Source organism: Dendrobium catenatum, unplaced genomic scaffold (genome assembly GCF_001605985.2).
Source record: "Dendrobium catenatum unplaced genomic scaffold, ASM160598v2 fragScaff_scaffold_1365, whole genome shotgun sequence".
In the NCBI taxonomy this organism is placed as follows: domain Eukaryota; kingdom Viridiplantae; phylum Streptophyta; class Magnoliopsida; order Asparagales; family Orchidaceae; genus Dendrobium; species Dendrobium catenatum.
The window spans coordinates 379067-402236 of NW_021319827.1; the positions used below are offsets into that span (position 1 = coordinate 379067).

Below are 23170 nucleotides of genomic sequence, written 5' to 3' on the forward strand. Positions count from 1 at the left end.
AAATCAATGTAAGAATTGCGATTGGGAATTAAAATGAGAATTATTCAAGCGTTGTCAAAACAAATTTTATTACCAATAAAATGAAGGATTAATTTGTTCTAGGTAATTGACTTGCTTAGGCGAAGATTTGTTTTGAGATAACCAAACAATTCATAACACTTCCAAAACAAAAAGATATACTTAATTGCTCATAACAAAATCCACAATTAATAATAAAGAAGTTCACCTTGAGTACCCTCTCTTTCTCTCTCGTTCACTCTTGGGCTTTAGCGGAGAAGAAAGAACCATGCGAGGATGAGGAGCACCACTACGATGAAGGCGACGAAAGACTTTGTTACCGGAGAGGTATTCACCGGAGAAGGTGGTGGCGGATGGCGTCCAATGATCGTCCAAGTGTAACCACGAAATTGTCGGTCGAAAATACTTGCGAGGATCGGGACGACTCGCTCCAAGTACTCTTCGATTGTGGCGTCGTCTTCAAATCCTACATCGAAGCAAGGAGAGCGTAGGATATCAATGCTCCCGTCGGCGTGGAATACTAATCCCCACTCAAGCTCCGGATCCGCCATTCAACATTGAGGAAGGGCGGGGAGATGACAAGGGAAAGTGGGTTGGGCCGAGAGCTAGAGAAGAACAAGAGGAAAATCTGAATTTGAATTTGAGATTTTCCTTTGGTTGGAGGGAGATTAATTGCAATGGAAACCTCCCAAAATTTGAATTAGGAGGGGCGGGTATTAGGGGAGAATTAAGAGGGGAATTAGTGGTTGCTTATGTGGCAAGTAGAGAGAGAATAAGAGAGATGGATGGCCGGCCAAGCAAGGGAGGGAGAGAAGGGGATTTGATTAATTAGTGGGGCCCATGGGATTAATTAAAACCTAATTTGAATTTCAGGTTTTAATCAATTAAAAGGAATTCAAAATTTGAAATCAAAACTGATAAGATTTTATTTAATCTCTCCCTAAATATAAGGCATTAATTTAGGAAGGATTAATGAGGGAATCAATGCAAGGAATTTGAATTTCCCTGGGCTAGGCGGCGGGATTTCCTGGACAGAGGAGGGGGACGGGCTAAGGGGGGCGGGATGCGGTGGCTGGATGGGGCCGGTGGCTGGCACAGCCGGCGGTAGAGGAATGGGGAGGGGCTGAGGCGGCGGGATTCTATGGGGAAGGCTGCAGGGAGGTGAGGAGGCGGGTTGGGCCGGTGGCTGAATCAGCCGGCGGAAGGGAGGAGGACGGCCTCCTATGCCGACGGGCTGAGGGAATTTTGGACAGGGTGGGTTGCAGGGAGGTGGGGAGGTGGACAGTAGGAAGGGTCGGGTACGGAGATTTAGCGGGGGAGAAGAAAACAACGAACTAATTCAAGAGAACCAAGAGCTCACCGGCATGGGCTGTTGGGTAATTCGGGTGGAACCTCTCCTAGGTCTCCTCTCTCTCTTTCTCTCAAGCTCCCAAGCAAGAAGACAAAGACAAGTTTCAGAAATTTTATTAATCATTCATCAAGCTCATACAATAAGAGGAGATCCCTTTATAAAGATCTCAAAGCATGAAACAAAAAGACTCACATGCCCCTTGGGCTACAATAAACACTACGCCTACATAAGGGCGAAATCGTCACTAGTACATGAAATAAAAGATACACAAAATAAAATAACATAAAAACGACATGATAACATCAAAAATATAAACTCCCGATCGTAGCCGTCGATCTACGATTCCTTCGCCGATAAACCTGCCTAAAATGTCTGCGATGACTTCATCACTCTTCTTACTAGGATTTAATCTAATTAGCTTCATTGATATAATTAGAAATATAAATAATTCTTTAAATTAATTGATAATCAAATTAGATTCTATATATATTATTTATAGTTATTAGTTATTGATGATAATTAAAATTGAAAATAGTATTTAACTCTTATATAATTAAGAATATAATCATGGCTGTTAAAATTTTGATAAGATTTAATTTTAATACTCATCAGCATATTATAGTTATGAATACATCTTTCTTGCCAAATATTTTTCAGGATTTAACAACCATAGGATTTAGTAAATCCAAATTTACAGGATTTATTCAATCCTACTGGAATCTAAACAACCCTTATTGTAATGATTGATCTAGTATTGTTTTCCCTCTGAATCATAGGTTGGTTATTCAAAGTTACTTGATGTTGCAGGTGCTGGTGGCAGATGCTAACATATTAATGCATCCTTTGGCTGAACCTTGGGCGGATCTTGTTCATTTGCTTCAGAAGAAGGGTGCTTACTCATATATAATTTCTGCCTCGAGTTCATTTGGAAAGAATGTGTTACCACGGGCTGCTGCTATTCTTGATGTTTCTCCCATAACTGATGTCATTGAAATATCTGAGCCCTATTTGTTTGTCAGGTTTAGTTCAAACAAATTTTGTTCGAAATTCTTTAATTTTAGGCTCATTAATTAGTAGATTTTATGGTATACTTCTTTCAAGGTCAAGATTAGATATTCATTGCTATGAGATTTTTATCTTCTTTTATTCTCATGGATCATGTTCTACTAAATTCTACTAATAATTATTTATAAAATGTATAACACATTATATTCAGTAAAAGAAATTGTTATAAAATTTTCTGGTATTAGTATATCTTATTTTAGCATTTTGCAAATATTCTTTTAAAGAAAGAAATATATCAAAACTTGCTACATCTTTGGCTGCTTTCGAAGTTTCTACGGTGGGGTTGGGGTTGGTATAGAATCTATAGATTAAATTACGATGGATCCCTCAATTTTTACTCCTATGTCTAGAAGATTTTTCGTAATGGAAATTCCCTATCTAAATCGCTCTGTGTGTCTTAAAGTCTAGATGAGATATTTATTGAGAATTGAAAAGTCATGAGGAATATTACAGTGACTTGGTTAATATATATTTTCAATAAAATTTTGAAGAATAAGAGGTCGTTAAATGATTGGAGAAGAGAATTTTAGTAGTAATATTTAAGAATGAATATAATGTTCAAGATTATGCCAGTTATAGAGTCAAACTTTTGAGTTATATAATGAAAGAGAGTAATGGCTTTATAGGAAACCTCAAAAGAGATGAACTAGCTTCTATAGAATCATTTTGTGCTCCATGAGTACTCGTGTAAGTAGTTAGACAACTTATTGATTTATTTGGCTGAAATTTCTCTGAGTTAAATTTTGTCCAAAAATATTGTGCATAATTGCTTTAGAATTCGAATAACTCAGGATCAATAGGATGCTTAGCGAACCTAATAATATTTTGATCAGTTCTTTTAAATAAGGTAGTCAATATTCGAAGAATTAAACCAAGTTCAACAACATAACCTTTGTATGAAGTTAAACTTGACGAAACAATCATTGTTAGAGTTGGAGACCTTGGTGGCATGCTCATGTGTATTCTTGGTGTTAGTAGGAAGAACTTTACAACAGTGTGTTGGGAGGTCCTCGCGGTTGAGTGGGGGAGCTTCTTGGTGCAAATATTGGATATTCATTATGAGATCAAAATACATTATATTCTTCAATCCAAGAATATACTAGAAACTGATTCTTTCTAACATATGAAATTCATATTATTTCTTCCCTCAAATGATCTGAATTCCATGTTATATTCTGGTATTTGAATTTCTCAATGATTAAAAGAGCTCTATTTCATCAAAAGATTGTAGCGGCATTAGCACTGGTCTGTTCAATTATTATTAAAGTTTAGTGAAGTAGCATTATTTTATTCATTTAACGTTATTCAATTTAATCATTATCATGGTCACCCGCATCTACATTATTCTATCAAAACATTATAGTTGCCCAACGTCATCAGTGATATAAAATTTTCAATAAATATATTTCAGCTTCAGTAACCTTGCTTTACTCTAAAGTGTTTTGGCATCATTATCTAATGGAGATTAGCCAGTTTATATAAAAGAGTTCTATCCCTTAACTGAAATTTAATTCTATTCAAACTATATGAGTTTCCAGCATCCATTAATTCTTGATTGGAAGCCAGACATCATTAATTCTTGATTTCGCAAGGACTGGTATTGTTCCTTTCCTAACTTGGGCATTTCTATATCGTCAAAATCAACATGAGCTCATCCAAATTAATGATGATTTTTTCGAGTAATTCTGAGAAATAAAATATCTAGTTGCAAGAAGGCTAAAAACGTGAGGAAACTGATTACAATTTTCCTTGCAAAAATGATTCTTCTTTTTGCTCAGTGACTAAGGTTGATGCCTATTTTATAATGGAGTATGACATCTTTGCCAGGCCTATTTATGCTGGAAATGCTTTATGTACTGTTCGTTATACGGGCTTAGAACCTTGTATGGTGACCATTCGATCCACATCATTTCCCCCACCATCTATACCAACTGCTGTGGAGTCTAGTGCAGGCTGTGCAGCACCTATCTCCCAGGTTGACCTCTCAACTTTTTACAAAGGTATTTTTTGTTCATTCACCTTTTATTATTCAACAAGATTGCACAATTTTTGAAATTGAAACAACGATTGTTATTCTTAGATCTTTTCATTATGGTTATTTATTGCTTGTTTCTTCTTAGATACATTAATCAATTGTGCTTCTACTTTTTTTAACCAGTTATGAAATTTAGTTTAATAACCATTAATTTGAAAAGTCCGCCAATTATTCATCTGGCATTTAAGAGATGTTTGTGCTTCACTGCGGGTAAACCTCAGAATGGGCATGGTTAGCATCATTCATACTTATTATCCAAACTATACATGTGAGCATCGTTATTCCTTCTTTCATCACCACTGGTTCCATATAAGGTTGCATTTATTTTCTGGGCTGCTGTAGTTCATAATACAATGGCTATTATCAATAAATTTAGAATTTTTAGATTGTGTTATCTAAAATACTTTTAACATACTACCCATATTTCCTTTGTGATTGTGTAGAGCAACGAGATATTATATCTAGATTCAAAATGGAGTTTGTTCTGCACAGACTATTCAGAACTTTAGACATTGTTCATGGTATCCATAGTGAAGTTTTGACTTGATGATTTTGTTTTCTGCAAACTATTTCTGATGCAGTTCCCATGGAGTAAATTCTTCCTTTCAGTCTTTATTGTGGTGCCCATTTAAAATGATAAAATCTAAACACTTTATTTATATCTTTGTTTTTCCGTTCCTCTTAACCATCTTGATGTCTAATGCCCGTTTCCCATTCTCTTGTTAAGATTCTAAGCTTAATTGATTCCGCTGAACTTTTGTTATGAGTTAAAGAAATCCAATGCATGTTTACACTTCTTTGAATGCAGAAACAGGGGGAAAGTCCCGGTGGTTAAAGCTTACCTCTCAAGAAACTGACCGTCCAGATCTTGGAAATGCACGTATTATTGTTACAGGGGGACGAGGGTTGAAAAGTGCAGAGAACTTCAAGTTATTGGATAAACTTGCTGAAAAGCTTGGCGCAGCAGGTAATTTTGTATGTACATGAAAAAAATAGCAATAGTAGCTGTTAGAATTCTATTTTTATACCAGGGAAGTTGTCTTATTATGGCTTGCAGTACTTGTAATTTGATGGTCCTTTGGGACAATATATTTTTTTCTCCTATTATAAATAGAAGATCCTCCTTTGAATAAAGGCAAATCTTTGTTACTATTAATATGATACTAGAGGGCAAAAAATATCCCCCAAGTAATTCTCTATTATATTTCATGCCATGGCCTAACAAATCGCTTGCATTCTCTATCTTCCCCCACATCCTTTCTACACGCTTTGTCACTAGGAATGGATGTTCAGACGAATATTTAAAATTTTGCTTATTAACTTTATTAATAGCGAACTACTTCCACATATTGGAAGAGCCTATAAAACTCTAAATTCATGATGCATTTTTACGTAAATAATTTCATTTGCATTTTCCATTATCATTTCATATCTTTGTATGTTGAGCATTATCTGATTTATGATAAATGATTGAAATATGTTAGAAAATTCATGTCAATTTAACATGACCAATCATTTATAACAGAGATAAATCATAAATAATTTGTAATAATAATGAGTGAAATCATTACAATTTACTTCTAACTATCAATAATAAATGATGCATCAAATTTAGAAAAAATAAAATCATTACTATAAATTAGAAATATGAATATCCACTGCAAGTTTATAATTTATGTCTTTTTATTCACTCCTTGAGCCTTGCCTTCTTTGTTTTAATACCTATAAAAACATATGATCTTTTTATTTATTAATATATATTCCTAATAAAAGAATTAATCTTTAATTTAATACTTAACATATCATTTATTTTACTCTTTTAGATTTCTTTAAAACTATAACCTATGTATGTAATTATATTTAATTTTTTTTAATATAACATAAAATCTCTTAATTTAAGTATACTCTTACTTAAACATAAAAATTGTTACCGTTTGAACAAAAATAATATTTGAATGATAATTTAAATTTTATATTTCATTAACTCAAAATAAATTATAAATTTTCTAACTTAAATGCATATCTTGATACACCTCTTAATTTGTTATGTGCTCTTTCTCCCCTTCACAATCACTCAAAATCCTACTAAATTTATAGCTTTAAAAATCATTAAACCTAATAAATCATGTTGTACGAAAAAAATAAAAATCTTGGTTTCTGGTAAAAGAAATCTAATTTAAAAAAAATTTATCCTAAAACTTTGAAGAAGAAAACTCTTACTTGCTCAAGCTCAAATTTGTGCACTCTCCAAGATCACCAATCTCATTTATAATTCTAACTTAGAACGTAGGCCAACAAATGTACACAACATCCAACTCAAAGCCTAGCAAATTTCATTCGAACCACCCAAATTCCCCACATGAGTTACAAGTTCGTGCAACTGAGGTTGGCAGCTGTTAGACCAATCCACGCGGGACTGGCCCGAGCACGAACGAGGCAAACTGCTTCTGCCTCTTTTTTGCGACCTACCGCACCGCAAGCACCGGAGGATCATTTTAGGAAGGATTTTTTAGGGATTTGGGAGGGAAATTTGAATGTAGGGACTGTTTAGGGATTTCCTTTTGATTTGTATGCATTAAATACTTTGTTTTCCTAGGGTTAGCACATCTTAAATTTGGCTGAAATTTGAGATCTCCTAGATTTAGGTTTTTTTTTGGGCTCTAGCGACGTCTAGAGATTTGGGAGAGTTCGATCCTCCTCTCGAATAGAGGATCAATTATATCTTGCTATTTTCCGTTTTCGTTTCAAATAATACAAATTATTTACTGTTTTTGTGATTCTGTGCGGATTTTTGCGGAGAACTCTCGTGGTTCACGAAGACTGATAGGAAATACTTGAGATCTACAAGTGTTTCCTATTAAATTAGTATCAGAGCAAGCCTTGGGTAAGTTCGTGGGTTGATTTTGGCGAAGTTTGGTGGCTGATTTTTGGTCGGGAAGGGACGGAGTTGCTGTTTTTGTAATCCAAATCCGAAATTTTTGGATTTACAAAAGTTCGGATCGAGATGGCGGCCAAGAAAGTTGATGCGCTAGAAGAAATGCTTAGAAGGGGAGATGAACAAAATCTAGACAACGATGGAGGAAAGAATTTCCTCCATGGAAGGATAAGTAGCCGATCTCCGGGACATGTGAAAAAAATGTTGGAAATTCACAACCAAACGGCGGCTTCTGTGGCTAAAGGGGAGGAAGAAAAAAATATGAATTCTGAAATTCGTAGGAAGGAAGATGAGGTGGACATCGTGGAGGGGGAAAGAAGAAAATCCTATATGGAGCCTTTCCAGAGGGAGGCTAGAGGAGGTAGGTACGGGGAAAGGCATGGGTATGGAGGGACGGAGCAAAGGGGTGCTAATTGGGAATGCCGAGAGGGACATTATGGTCGCCGAGGTGCTGAGTTTGAAGGAAGAATAGGGGAGTTCGAAGGGGGTTTGGGCTATGGCAGGGCAAGGGAAGACCGGAAGACGTGGGGTGGGCCGAGCACTTGGGAGAGGGAAAACTATGGAGGAATAAGGGGGAATGGTGGAGATCAGAAGGTGAGGAAGTTGAAGATGTCTATCTTCGAGGGGGAGAATGCGTATGGGTGGATCTATAAGGTGGAGATGTACTTTGTAATTAATGGGCTAATAAAGGAGGAGAAGCTGACATCAGTAGGCCTATGTTTGGAGAGGAAGGCACTGTCATGGTACCAATGGAGAGAATAGAGGAGATCTATCAGGTACTGGAGGGAATTTAAGGACTGCATAATAGAACGTTTCTAAATTGACCGAGGAGGAGATTTCTATGAGCAGTTTTTTGCTTTGGCACAGGAGGGATCAGTAGCAGACTACCGAGAGCAGTTTGAGCACATAGCTAGTAGGGTGGAGCGATTATCAGATACGGTCAATGTTTAAAATTGCGTATTCGGGTGTTGAGGCGTTTTTCATTCGTGAGGCGAGGCGTAAGCCTTAAGGCGTTTTGAGGCGTAAGTCTCAAAATCAAAAGATTGCTTAAACATAAAATGATAATTTTTTTATATACTAATGAGTGAATAATATAAAACATAAAAAAGCATAAGATATGAAGTGAAATCAAAATATCCCAATAATAAGACAACATGAAATATAGTTCAACTCAAAATTCTATCTTTCCTAAATCCCAGTATTCTTTTTATTAACATATAATTCAAATTTCCAAAAATAAATAGCAATGACATATCACATAAGAACCCATAAGTCATTAGCACTGTCATCACTAAGGGGTTCTTCATTTGAATCATCATTATGATGAACTGCTCTCTCCCCTTCCTCCTCTTTTATAGAGTCCAATGTCGGGCATTTACTTCAAGATTTATGTAAGTTTTAATATATATAGCGTGAAGCGTAAGCTTCATGCCAGTGAGGCAAGGCGGGCCTCAACCAAGTTGAGGCGCAAGCCTCATAAAAAAAACTCGAGGCGTAAGCATCGAGGCGTTTTTTACTGGAATTGAGCAAAGGCGGGCCTCAAGGCGAGCCTCATATTGCGCAATTTTAAACCATGGATATGGTATTGGAGGGGAACTTCATGAAGGGGTTGAAGGTAGAGATCCGAGCAGTAGTGAAGGTTTTGATGCCTCGTGACTTAGGGGAGGCCATGAAGTTGGCACAGTTGGTGGAAAATCAGAAGAATCTAGAGAAGGGAGCTAGGAGCAATAGCCAGGAGGCTCTTACAAGATGACGACCACACTTCTAGCACTTAAGGGGCCTGCATCTGGCAACATTAATAAGACAACCAAGGAGAAGCCAGTAGGAGGGAGTGGGGAAAATTTCAAGAGGCTGACAGAGAAGATGCAGGAGAGGAGGGAAAAGGGGTTGTGTTTCAGGTGCGAGGAGAAGTATACGCCAGGACATCGGTGCAAGGACCGAACTCTTCAGGTTCTCACCGTCTGTGATGATGAGGAAACTGAGGAGGCGGGTGAGGGGGAGTTAGAGGAAGAGAGTGAGGAGAAGTTGCATTTGGATTTGGCCGAGGTTTCCTTGAATTCAGTAGTAGGGTTCACCTCGAATCATATGATGAAGGTGAAGGGGGAGATAGCAGGCATGGAGGTAGTTATTTTAATTGATAGTGAGGCTGCTCATAATTTCATTTCCACTCAGGTTGTCAACCAACTAGGAGTGAAATTGGTGGACATCGATTAGGAGTGGTGTTGACCATCTATGGGATTCAAGAGAGGAATTTCTCCCACTAGAGTTAGGAAGTACTGATGTCATCCTGGGGATGAAGTGGTTGCAAACCTTGGGGGAAACCAAGGACAATTGAGGAGCACTCACAATGGAATTAATGGTGGATGGGAGAAAGATAGTTATAAGGGGAGATGCAGGGATATCCAAAGTCATGACATCACTTAAGATCATGGTTAGGGACATACAAGAGGTGGGGGAAGATTATCTGGTGGGACTACACGAGTTGGATGTGATCATTTATAATTCTATCTAACTCAGAACAGTAGGCCAACAATTGTACGCAACATCCAACTCAAAGCTTAGCAAATTTCATTCGAACCACCCAAATTCCCCACATGAGTTATAAGTTCGTGCGACTGAGGTTGGCAGCTATTAGACCGGTCCAACCGGTCCATGCGGGACCGACCCGAGCACGAACGAGGCAAACTGCCTCTGCCTCTTTTCCGCGACCGACCACACCGTAAGCACCGGAGGATCATTTTAGGAAGGATTTTTTAGGGATTTTGGAGGGAAATGTGAATGTAGGGACTGTTTAGGGATTTCCTTTTGATTTGTATGCACTAAATACTTTGTTTTCCTAGGGTTAGCACATCTTGAATTTGGCTGAAATTTGAGATCTCCTAGATTTAGGTTTTTTTTTTGGCCTCTAGCAGCATCTAGAGATTTGGGAGAGATTGATCCTCCTCTCGAATAGAGAATCAATTGTATCTTGCTATTTTCCGTTTCCCTTTCATCAAATAGTACAAATTATCTAATGTTTTTTAGGAGAACTCTCATGGTTCACGAAGATTGATAGGAAATACTTGAGATCTACAAGTTTTTCTTATCAGCAGCACACCACTTCCTCAACGATTACATCTCCTTATTTCTCTGACATTGTGCTCGTTCACCTTTTTCCATCTTTGTGCTCGCTTTGAAGTTTCTCAATCAATTACTCTCTGAATCGAACAGGAGTAGTATAGATACTTACAAAGACGCCTTTTCTTTCTTCCTCTTATACTGGCTTGTTGTTGACCTCATTTTTGTATGAGGTCATTAAGGATCCATCCAGATCCCAGATCAATCCAGACCTCAAATCAATCCTGACACCAATTCAAACCTGATCTCAATTCAATCCAACCCTTAATCAAAATCCAGACTTCAGTCTTGTTCAGAATCCAGACTTCAGCCTATATCATACCTTTGATCTAACATCAATCCTATCCAATCAATTATGATCATTTAAATGATCATGAAGGATTTAGATAATTCAAATCCAATCAATCAAGCTCAAAATCCAGACCAAATCCAAAAATCCAGACTCAAAACCTAAGTCCAAGGGCCTTGTCCTAAAGGCCTTTTCCAGGGATTTTTCAAACACTTCAAAACCCTATCAAATGACTCTGATTCAGGTCTGTCAGTTGCATACGATGGACATGTCTCTGGAGGCAACCCTCCAAATTTGATGCCCATTCTGATGGTCTAACCCAGAAACTTAATCAAAATCCAAAGGCTGCAAAAACCTTAAATGATTCACATAGCCTATTCATAGAAGATTATGATCTAGAGCTTTCTCCAAAGCCTCTAGTCACCTCCAGACCCTTGATTATGATCATTGAACATTAAACTGCATTTTTCTAGACCATTTTGACCCCTAGTTGACCATGGGGTCAAAATGACCAAATACCCCTATGGGTTCAAATAGGGATTTCAAACCAATGAACTCCAAATTAAATGCAACCACCTCCAATCAGTTTCAAATGTCATTTCAAACCTGTCGGACCCATCCCTAACCCCTGGGTCAACCTCGTTGACCAAGTCAACAGGTTTGACCCAAGAGGCCTCTTTAAGGGTCCAAACACAGTGTTTTGACCCAAATGACCATTTAAAACCTGGAACCACCTCTACAGACTTCAATATTGTATCAAACCTGCCCAGCCTACACCACATCTTGGGTCAACCTGGTTGACCCAGTCACCCCATATTATGTTTTGACCAAATCAACCCTTAAGCCTTTTCCACTTTGAATTAAATCCCAAATGCACCAGGTCTTTGTCAAACTTCTCCAGGCTTTTTAATTAATCCCTAAATGACCTTGGCTGCCACCTCACCTTTTGTTGATCAGTTAACTGGTCAACATGTGTCAACAAGCCTATATAAGAGGCTTAAATCTCAAACATGGGCTTGACCAAGCTACCATCCTAATATTAAATAATTCAAACATTCCAAAATACTTCTCACATGCCACCTCAGCACCCTTGAACCCATTCACTGGTCAAACAGTCAATGGGTGGTCAAATGAGCTCTTAAAAGCCTTAATTGACTCTCTTAAAATTTAATTTCACCTAATCTAAACCTTTACAGCTGTTAAGACATCTTCTAGAAGCTTCCTAGAACTCCTCTTAGCCTTTGGATGGAGATCTAATGGCTCTTGATCAAGCCATGTGTCCAAAGGGGCAAAAAGGAGATTTAACACCTCATGCCACCTCTTGTCCTTTGATCCTTGATCCATCAATTCCATGGACACTTGGCAACCATCAAAGAGCTCATGCAGTAGATCTAACCATCCAAATGCACTAAGATGGCTTGCATAGGGAATATTTTGATGACATGCAAAAGGAGACCACCTAGCTCTCTCACTCAATTCCTTTTGCTCCATAGCATTCCAGCCCCCAAACCTTCAGAAAAATATTCTCCAAGCATTTCCGCTCCAGTCTTCCCCACAAGATCAAGCCTTCAAAAACTCTCATTGGTGAAGAGAGATAGTTTAAGAGAGAGAATCAGAAAATTTTGAATAACTCCAGATCTCAGCAAGATCTAGCTCTTGGGGTCTTCACCAAAGTTGAAGAGGACATCTTCAGCTTTCCAACAAGACCAAGAACTCAAAAATCCGACGGTTGGATTGTAAGTTATTTCCTTTTAAGTTTAAATTAATTTGAAACTTAGCAAATCTACAATGCATGGAGCCTCCAAACTTCAGGCATTGTTTGATTATGTTGCCCTCTAGCTACAGTTCAAATTTCATCCAATTTCGTTGAGTATTTTGAAAGTTATGGGAATTTAAAAAATTTCCCTAGATCCCAGAAACGGCCACGTCGCCCTTCCAAACGCGCCATCTCCCTTGGATTCGAACCCGCGCCGTTTCAAACGCGGGTGATGGACTGGCGCAATCTGGGCGTCTATCCCCCCGCGGCTGATCGACGACTGATCTAGCGTCACGTGGTATAGTGGCGGACACCAGCCCTGCCACGTGGCGCGCTGCCACTGGGCGCCGCTCGATCCGGTCCAATATTGGCGCGGCGGTCAATTTGACCAAAAATGGTCAAAATAATTCAGAAAAATGTCCAGATTTTCCAAAATTCATAGAAAATCGAATCTTTCACCAAATTGAACGTTCTTGAGCTCGTTGGAAAGGTAATTGAAGTAGTATTTACTAAAATTAAAATCAAATTTATTTGGTTTCTGTATTGTGAGATATTTACAGTTGTTTAATTAAGTTTTTTGCAATTTTCTCACAATCCAGGTATCAATTGGAGGCCCAAATTTTGGTGGAAGATTATTGGGTATCTTAGGCATGTTCACTGATTTTTCTAGGGTCAGATACCCAATGAATTTTTGATGTGAATTTTCCAAGGTAAAGGGTCCATTTTGGACTCTAAATTTGGAAAAATTCATAACTCCTTAAATTCTTAGTATTTTGCTGCTGATTTTCTGTGGTGTGAATGCATTTGCATAAGAGTTAGACACACCAAATTTCAAGCCCATTTGAACAGTAGAGAAAACCTAGGGAAAATATTTAAGAAAATGTCTATTTAACTTAGAAAATATAGGAAAATTATAAACACACCCAATAGGGGTGAACTTGAACATAGTAAACCATAGTGACATTTGACACCTTAGGTTCAAATTTCATCCAATTTGGATTCATTAGGTCAGATAATTAGACAAGTCAAAGTTAACCCTTTAATTGAGCTTTAAAATTTCCAAAAATTCAATAAATCAAATTTAAATCTAAAAAATACAAAAAGAACCTCTAACTGACTAGAATCAGGTCCTTAATCAATGAAATTAAATTCCATCTATCAGACCTCAAATCAAATCTTAATTTAATTTAATTGAAAACCAATATTTAATTAAAATAAATAATTAATAATAATTAAAAAATTCCCAAACACTTGATAATCTCTTCTTGGGTTATTCCTGACACTTTGGAGTTGATTTCAAGAGTTTGGAATTCATTTGGAGCAAAATCAAGAAAACCTTCTAATTAAACAATTAAATAGATTTCCATTAATATCATAAAACTTCAAAAAATCATAACTAACTCTAGAAAACTCCAAATTGACCAAACTCAAAAGCATTCACTCAAAATCAAGTCTAGTATTTATCAAAAATTTCAAACCTTCAAAATCAGTCAAAGTCAAAAAGTCAACATTGGTTAAACCTAGGTCAATCAGGTCAAACTTCGAAACCTTCGTAAACAATTGTAGAAAATCCTGATTTCAGTGTACTTACCTTCTAACTGATCGTATTTAAGGTCTAGTATTTTAATAAAAATATTAACTTCTAGAAAACACTCATAATTGAAAGTCAACCCTTGATTAAGTGATTAGAATAATCCAGAAGATTCCCAAAATTCGAAATCACTCTATCTAACTTAAAACCTTAAATTAGCAATCAACCATAGTTAAAATCAATCTTAAATTCATTAATACTTGAACTCAAATTTAAATCTTTCCCTAAGCCTTTCAACCAACCAGACTTCAGACAACTTAACAATTTTGCCTCCTTAGGACATATCAAAACCACACGGCCTATCTCACACACTTTAGATGGTTTGCTAGGACAACCAACTCTAGTTTTAGGATAGGCCGGTATTTACTTTTTTGTTGTGTGCCGGGTTTTCGAGCTTTTACTGCATGCTGGTTGTTAGCTTAGAATTGATTGAATGCTCTGTTATTTATTTACTGTACTCGTGTGTTGTGAGAATTGAGCATTTTAAATTTCAAATATTAACTGCTTGGGATTGATTATATCTGCTTGAGATTAAATATTAACTGCTTGGGATTATTTATATAACTGCTGATTATTAGGATAACCCTGCAGGATCGAGTCTAGACTTTTCAATTTCGATTAATATATATTGATATATTTGAGTTGTATTTAAAGTGATTTGAGTTGGGATGTTTAGATCCAACTTGAATTCCAAAGAGGAGAAGACATCCCTAAAGGGGAGAGTTTTCGTCCTGGGAAGATAAGTTTGGATGCTTTCGCCTTATCCAAAGAGAAAAGATAACACCCTTCAAGGGGGAGTTTCTTTTCATTTGGATATCCAGAACCGACGATCAAGATGTTTGTGAGAAGACGAAGAAATGGACGACGAGAAGAATCCCAAATCTCAAAGTCACTTGAGTCCTAGGTTTAGAACCCGGGTTGTTGTCAGTGGTGCCCGGCCACTTTACTTTCGGCAGACCCTGGTTTGTAATAAGCAAGGCAATTTGCCTATGGACTTTCAATTTGATATTAATTATTAATATTTGTTGATGTTTGATGTGATTGCAGTATAGAATTTACCTGCTTTTCGTAGTTTTTTGGCGTTTGTGTGCCGCTTTTGTTTTGCTGGACTCGTGAGACTCGTGAGGGTGTGAAAATTTTATACTATAATTTTAAAGTTTAATATTTTAGCGAGTCTGAGCAAATAAAAAGAATAATGCATTTTAGGGATTAGCCGGGGATCGACCCGGGTCGCATTGCATATTTCTGCACTTCTTCTTCTCCTTGCTTTAGACCCTTCCCGCTGCGGGTAGAGTCCGGATAGTCTGACCTATTAGGACGAGGTGCCGAGACCTGGGGAAGTCCAGTCTTCTAAAAAATTATTTTCTAAGCCTGTTTTTTAACTTTCAAGCAATTTGATTTGGAGTTGTTAACTAGCAGTGCATTGCATTAGAAACAGATTTAAAAGTCAAAATTTTAATTGCATTAGTCTTAGCATTTTGCACAGCATAAGTCAAGGGGTCAAGTTAGAAAAATCTCTAGATGTCGGCCCCAACTCTCCAAAACTTTAAATAAAACGTCCCTACCACTCTTTCATAAAAGACTGGATTCATTTATTTTAAATCGATTAGGTGATCAGCTGGCTCCCAATCCAGGCCGGGGTAAGTCCAGATTTGCACTGCATTAGCTAGGTTCGGGTCACTTTTTAGTACCCAATATCAGACTTAGGTTCTGAGGCAAGCTCGGGCTATAAGACCTCAACTTCGGAATTGAGTCCCAATTTTCTAATAAAATTGGCCATTTAACTTAAAAATCTCTTTCAATCAAATTCAAGCCTAACACGTAGGATAGGCTGAGGCGTTTCTGAAGTAATTCATAATCCTAAAACACCTCCTACTTTCTCCTCCTTTGATTCAAAAATTAGTGTTCAAACATCGAACCAATCCCTATTGAAAATTCCTACCCTTTTTCTCCTTTGATATCGATCTTTGAAAATCTAAAATAAAATTTCTACCGCTATTTAATCGAGAGTTTTCGTAGAAACTTTTATTTCCTACGATGTAATTAACTACGAGGGCTTGCGCTCGTAGGAGATTTAAAAAAAACCCAGAACTGATTTTCAAAATCAACTTTTCAAAACCTCAATTAAATTCTCTTGGGAAAATCAAATACAACGATCATTATCGTCATTTTCGAGCGATCGATAATAATTGATACCTTCTTTCTTTGGATAGATATATCAATTATTATTGTAGTTTTGATTATGAGATTAATGGTCTTCTATCCGAATTATCATAGCAGACAATTGATTGAACTTCATTATGATCTTTCGAGATCATATGTTGTTTTCCCCTTGAGTCTGACTATAATAATTAGTTAAATTTAAAATTCTAAATTTGAACCCATTAGGGAATGATATGATCGCCTTCCCAAGGCGATTTACCGTTCATAATGATGATGTTTCAATTTTAAAATATCAAAATTTAATATTCCCAAAGATAATTAAATATTTTTCAAAACTATATAATTTAAATATATTTTTCAATCAAACACTATGTTCTCCAAATTTTTCTCTATGTCTGACTTTGTCTTTGTTCATCTGATTTTCTCTCGTCATTTAAATATACGAACCCATTTGTCCCCCTTCTACCTTTCTCTCTCATGACCTCCTATGATTTAAATGGAGACAGCTACAGTTAGCTCAATTGAACCGCAATAGTCAATTAATTTTTCAGCGGTATTACTAGGGCTGCAAATGACTGAGCCGAGCGAGCTTCGGCCTATTCAAGTTCAAGCTTGTTGCAAAACCGTGCCAAAAGCTCAACTCGAAGCTCGCCGAGCTTCTTGGACAGCTATTCGACTGTTTAAAACTCCCACGTTCAAAGCTCGCTTGTGTTCATGTTTGAGCTTGTTTAATTTCAAGCTTGTCAGCCTCTATCGAACAGCTCGTTTAAATGAGCCGAGCCAAATAAAATTTCACAAAATACTTTTATTAAAAGAAACCGAGCAACTCGTTGAGATCCTGCCCGAAAAACCACTCACCCGCCAGCTGCCCCTGTTCGCAAATGGCCTTCAGCTATATTTGTTTTTATATAGAAAATCACTCTCTCCAGCAGTGTGGACTAAACCCCCATTGTTTTTTTTTTAGTTTGTTGATGCCATGAAGGAAGTATATATATATATAATATATATATATTTATATATAGAGAGAGAGAAGAGAGAGAGAGAGGCAGGATAATGAAAACAATGCGAAATATACGGAGAGAGAGGGAGGGCGGGTCTGACGAGTGTTTAAAAAACGATATATTTTTTTCCTGAGTGGGAATTGAGGCGGGAGAGGAAAAGGTAGAATGGAGAAAATTTTTAATAAAAGATTTATTAAAATATTTCTAATTAATTAGATTAGTAGATTTAATAATATTTATTTTTAAAACTCTAATTGAGCTCTAATCGAGCTTCTTAGTCGAGCTCTAATCGAGCTTCTTAGCGAGCTTAAAGGATTCTGTTCATGAACATAAATGAACCGAATGACTAGCTGTTCAAGCTTGTTTATTTAACTATCGAGTATTTATCAAGAGTGTTCAAGCTTGTTTGTTTATGTTATCAAACGAACATGAACGAACTCTTATCGAGCCAAGCCACGAGCAGCTCGTCGAACGCTCGGTTCATTTGCAGCCCTAGGTATTGCACATTTGCTTATGCCCACAACGTGCTACTAGCATACTTGGCCGTTGCTACGCTAACCCACTTTACACATCCATGTTGCTTGCTTCTTGCTAATCACACTTTCTGTTCGCATCATGCTACCTTGGCTCACTTCACTTGTTTCTTGCTGTCTTCACCCTTTCACTGTTGTCCTCTATATTGACCTAGCCTTCCTTACCCCTTGCACCTTGCTATCTTTGGCCCTTTCACTCGCTCTCCTCATTTCCTCCTCTTTTTTCGAGCTGCTTATCTAACATCCAATTTGCCCCAAATTTTAAATTCTCATGCTTCTTCACACATTACATGTAAATATGTAATAAGTGATTGGATATTCTCTCTTGGCCTATCTCCTCTCCTACTTGGCTTAATTGTTGATGGTTTTTCCTTTAATGTTTCTAGCAAAGGCATCCAAAATTTACCACTCCGGAGTGTTATTTGTCCCTAAATTTTATATGAATTATTATCCATTCATTATCTCACTAAAACTCATAATTGTTCTTTAACCATTAATCTTTTTCATTATGTTTTTAAGGATTTCAGTATGAGGAAAATATTTTATAGCATCATTGAGCTAGAAATCTATTACCTGATGAACATAATCCCTTCTACATTCTTCTCCACCATTACTATATAGTAGTAGCATTTCCATATAGTTCATCCTCCACCACTATGGCTTCTAGATTTTGTTAGTGTTCCATCTTTCCTATCTAAGTTCGATTGTAATGGTTGTGGGCCTTGTGGCCAAATATCATTGAGTTTTTTTGCCCTTAACTAATTCTTCGAGTCACAATAGTGTCCTATTTGAGTTGGTTAATTATAATATTTGGGGTTTTGTCCTGGTCCTTTTCTTATTCATTTAAATTTAGATACTTTTTCATGTTATTAATGATCATTCTTTTGTTACTTAGGCATACTTACTAATATACATGTTTGAGTTTTTGTCAATTTCACTTCTTATGAAGGAAAAAAGTTCAATTTTTTACTTTGATTAAAATTCTTCACATTGATAATGCCCTTGGATACATGCAATCTTTATTTTACTGTGTTGACAATGTCATTGTTCATCTAACATCTTGTCCTTAAATGTACCAACTTAATGGGGTTATTGAATGTAGACATCGATGTTGCTTATACTCTATTGTATCATGCGAATGTTGTCCGTCATTTTTGGGGTGATGCTATTTTAGCTACATATTATCCTATAAATTCTCTCCTTGTTCTTGACTATATCTCTCATTTTTCATTCTCTATCCCGGTGGATTTTCTTTTTCTCTCCATGCACTACTTTCATACAAGGAAATAAATTCTTACCTAGGCTATTTGGTTAATTTTTAAGGTTACTGTTGTTCTTAGAATGACTATCAATTGTGTCACGAATCGGCCAAGAGACTAGAATTAACAAGACGGAAACGAATGGTCGGACGGTAAATGCATTTTTTTTTCCACAATTACATATAGCTATAATGACTAATATTCCTCAAACACCAAAGAGCCACTGACACTACTTATACATTGAATATGCATTTAAACATAAACACATTTTACCTGCTTTCATTTGAGCACTGTTTTCTGTAGACATTCCTCTCCTCTTTCAGTCATTTTTATTTTGCAGGAGGTTTACTTGAAATTTTAATTTAATAGGTTGAGTTTACATGAGTAATTATGCTAGTAACATAGAAATTTTGTATACATAAAAATGAATATGTTCCTTTGGCTTTCTCTTTCTTTTGCATTTACATGCATATATAAGTTTTATATATATATATATATATATATACACATACATATATACACATACTTGTTCTTTGTCTTTCTTACACATAAATTACTTTTCATTATTTTCCATTTCTCCATTTCCATTATACATTTATTCCATTTTCATTTCCATTAGTATAAGAGCACCGTCTAAATATATCAAAAAAGTACAACAATTTTTTTTTTCTCTTAACGTGCACGGGTACATTGCTTCCCTAGTCAGTACTATACGGGGATGAATTCCTGTAATTTGCATGCACATATATTTTCCTTTTACATTTATCCTTTCATTTACATATTACAAGTCTTTTCTTTTATCTCATTGTTCCTTACATATATATTTATATGTACTTTAAATAATATATGTATACTTTCCACCATATACACTTTCAATTTCACTTTCTTTTTCTTTTGCTTGTGTTTTAAATTGACATCTTTCACATATTCATATAAATTTAAATTCATACTTTCATATTCTTTCTGAAATGGTATCTCTGAATTGTGGAGATACAAGATATTTCATCGACACCATGCCACCAGATTAGAGTATGAGTTTTTTCTTGGATCTCTCCATCTTCCTTTTTATGCATTACTCATCATCATCATTGGCCTTAACCCAACTATCTGGGTCGGCTTATGTATGACTGCACTTATTTAGAACACGGAGCTCATAAGTTATATGATGGGCTGGACTATGATGTCCCATAATATCAACTGTCCAAGCCCTTTTTAATTTTCCTTTCACGATGTGATTTAAGCTGAAAATCTTTTCTGTGGGTGTTGCTATTATGCAACTATTTACTAAGTACCTATCTCATGTGATAATCAAACTTGGAAATGAAACATCATTTATAGCTCTCATCGAACATTTAGTGTGCGGACTTAGATATGTAGCTCTAAAATTTGACTCCTTTATTTCCGTTTAACTTTTTAAAGCACTTTCATCTAATATTTTCATGACCTGGTGGGTTGTCGTGATTTATTTGTGCAAGTGAGCTTGTACCGTGATTTCAAAATATGTTCAATATGAGTACCCTAAAATTTTCTGTTTAAGTTTTGTTGGATCGTCCCTACAGGAGCCTGAAATCTGCCAGACTCCATTGGTAGCATCTAATGGCGGGCATGCTCGTTTTTTTTTTCCTAGAAAAACTGGCCCGCACTGGAGCCCTAGGTTGATTTTCAGGGCTTGAACATCAATATCATATCTTAGTTTTTTAATGGCATTTGTTACTAGTAATTCCTTGTTTATGTTATAGTTGGAGCCACACGAGCTGCAGTTGATGCCAACTTCGTACCAAATGACCTCCAGGTAACTCTGTTGAAAATTTCATAGGAGAATGTTAATTCTAGTGGTACAAATCTCTCAGATATTATTCTTAAATTATGGTATTCCTGTGGACGATCGCATTATGAACTCTTTTCTTGATATACTTTCATTATTAGTGCTTGGCCTCTATAATTATAGCCTGTTACAGTGATTGTCACTGCGCCATAATTTTTGTAGTAACTAGTTGTTCACATTGCTGTTACAAGTTATGATTTTGGCTATTTATGCGTGCGAATAACTCGTTAAATAAGTTTAGGCTGTTAGACTTGTTACATAACTTCATTGATTCACGTTTCCTTATTTTCTTTTAATTTGCTTGAGGTTTCTAGGGTGGTTAGTGATTACCCAGTGGTAGCATGTAGGATATTGATAGGAAACACTTGAGTTCCCAAGTGTTTCTCACCAAAACTGAAGTTGAAGCGATGGAAACTGCTGTCCACAGCAGAAATACAGCAGAAATCTGCTGTTTACCGCAGAAATCTGCTGTTTACAGCAGAAAAACAGCAAAACCACAAGGAAATCTGAGAGAAAACTCAAAGAAAAGCTTGTATTCCACTAGTCGATGAATAAAATAGCAAGATACAATTGATCCTCAATTCGAGAGGAGGATTGATCTCTCCCAAATCTTTTTATTATGTCATATAATGCATTATTTCAACGTAAGAGTGACAAATTCTAGTTTTGTACCAGTACAAGGCTTTGAATGCCAACCAAGTGCAAGCACAAAGTTGGCACATAGACCCATTTTGGAATATATATATATATATATATATATATATAAAAAACATCAAAGAATTGCAAATTGCCGGATTAGAAAGCAGCATTTATCTTTGCATGCGTAAGTTATGCTAAAAGATTATGTAACAAAACTTTGCAATTTATTAATTTCTAGTATTCATGATTTTTTTTTGTATGACATTGTAACAATCCTCTGATGTTATTACTCTTCATTTTTTCCTATCTAGCTTTGCATGCTCTAGTTACACTAAAGCTTCTGTAAATAAGGTTGTAATTTATTCTTTTTAAGCCTTAATGATTTTGTCATCTTTATGAAAATCTTATGTTATTACCATGTACATCTTTCAGGTTGGTCAAACTGGAAAAATTGTTGCTCCTGAACTTTACATGGCTTTTGGAGTTTCAGGAGCCATCCAACACTTGGCTGGCATGAGGGATTCGAAGGTCATTGTGGCTGTAAATAAAGATCCCGATGCACCTATATTTCAGGTGATGGAAGTTCGTTTTTTTTTATATTTCAGTATCTTCAGGATATTATTGTTGAAATTTTTTTAAAGTTTTCATATCGCATATTATTATTATACACAGATTTGCACTTATGCTTCATGCCCTACTAGTAGAAAATTTGATGTGGCAAATGGTTCTCTTGCTATAGTTATAGGGTTAGGAGATATCTATGTGACAAACGTCTCCTACCCTTAAAATGCTTATGTACCAAAGTTGTCAACAACCCTTATTTCGATTCAAAAATCACAAAAGAGTGTTTTATAATTTTTCATCATTATTATGTTTTCAAGAGCAAGTTTTTGGGAGGAAGTTTGGACTTGCTAACTAAAGGGATTAACTTTAATATTTTGAAGCATCGAACACTTCAAATAGAGTCAAGAGTAGCTTGCTTTATCTCTTCTTATCTTGTCAAATACAGATGCATTTGGCTCCATTACTTCCGTCTTGGTCACTAATCACTCCTAGTTATTCAATGGATGTTTTATTTACTTTTCAAAGGATTAAACACATATATTTTCAATGTGATGTGTGTCAACCAGCAGAACATACTCTTGTATCCCTTTTTATTAGTAATAAAATAAACTCTTATTCATTTGAATTAATTTATGGTGATACATGAGGACCATCCATCATCCCAAACATTTAAGGAGCTTGATGACTTGCCTCCTTATTATCCGGATATTCTTATAATAACAATATCAACAACAACAACATCAAGCTTTTGTCCCACTATGTGGGCTCGGCTACATGAATCCTTTTTCTCCATTGTGTCCTGTTAAAAGTCAATTTCTCGTTTAAATCTAATAAGGAAAGATCATTTCTAATATTCTCTAACCAAGTCTTTTTAGGTCTACCTATACCTTTATTAAAATAAGTTAAATCTAATACTCTACTTTCCAAACTGGGTCATCGGAATGCCGTCGTTTTATGTGACCAAACCATCTAAGACAACTCTCTCTAATCTTATCTTCCACTGGAGCTACTCCAACTTTTTCACAAATA

General features: G+C 36.2%; 1 protein-coding gene across 1 annotated transcript; it reads left to right on the forward strand.

The window, feature by feature from the left end:
* Nucleotides 1–2146: 2146 nt before the first annotated feature.
* Nucleotides 2147–22363, forward strand: LOC110101427 (electron transfer flavoprotein subunit alpha, mitochondrial). The gene is made up of 6 exons (XM_028699683.1): nucleotides 2147–2388; nucleotides 4262–4434; nucleotides 5278–5436; nucleotides 20853–20905; nucleotides 22010–22150; nucleotides 22250–22363. The coding sequence occupies exons 1-6, from the start codon at nucleotides 2168–2170 to the stop codon at nucleotides 22361–22363; spliced, it is 861 nt and encodes a 286-aa protein (XP_028555516.1). The 5' UTR covers nucleotides 2147–2167.
* Nucleotides 22364–23170: the final 807 nt, after the last annotated feature.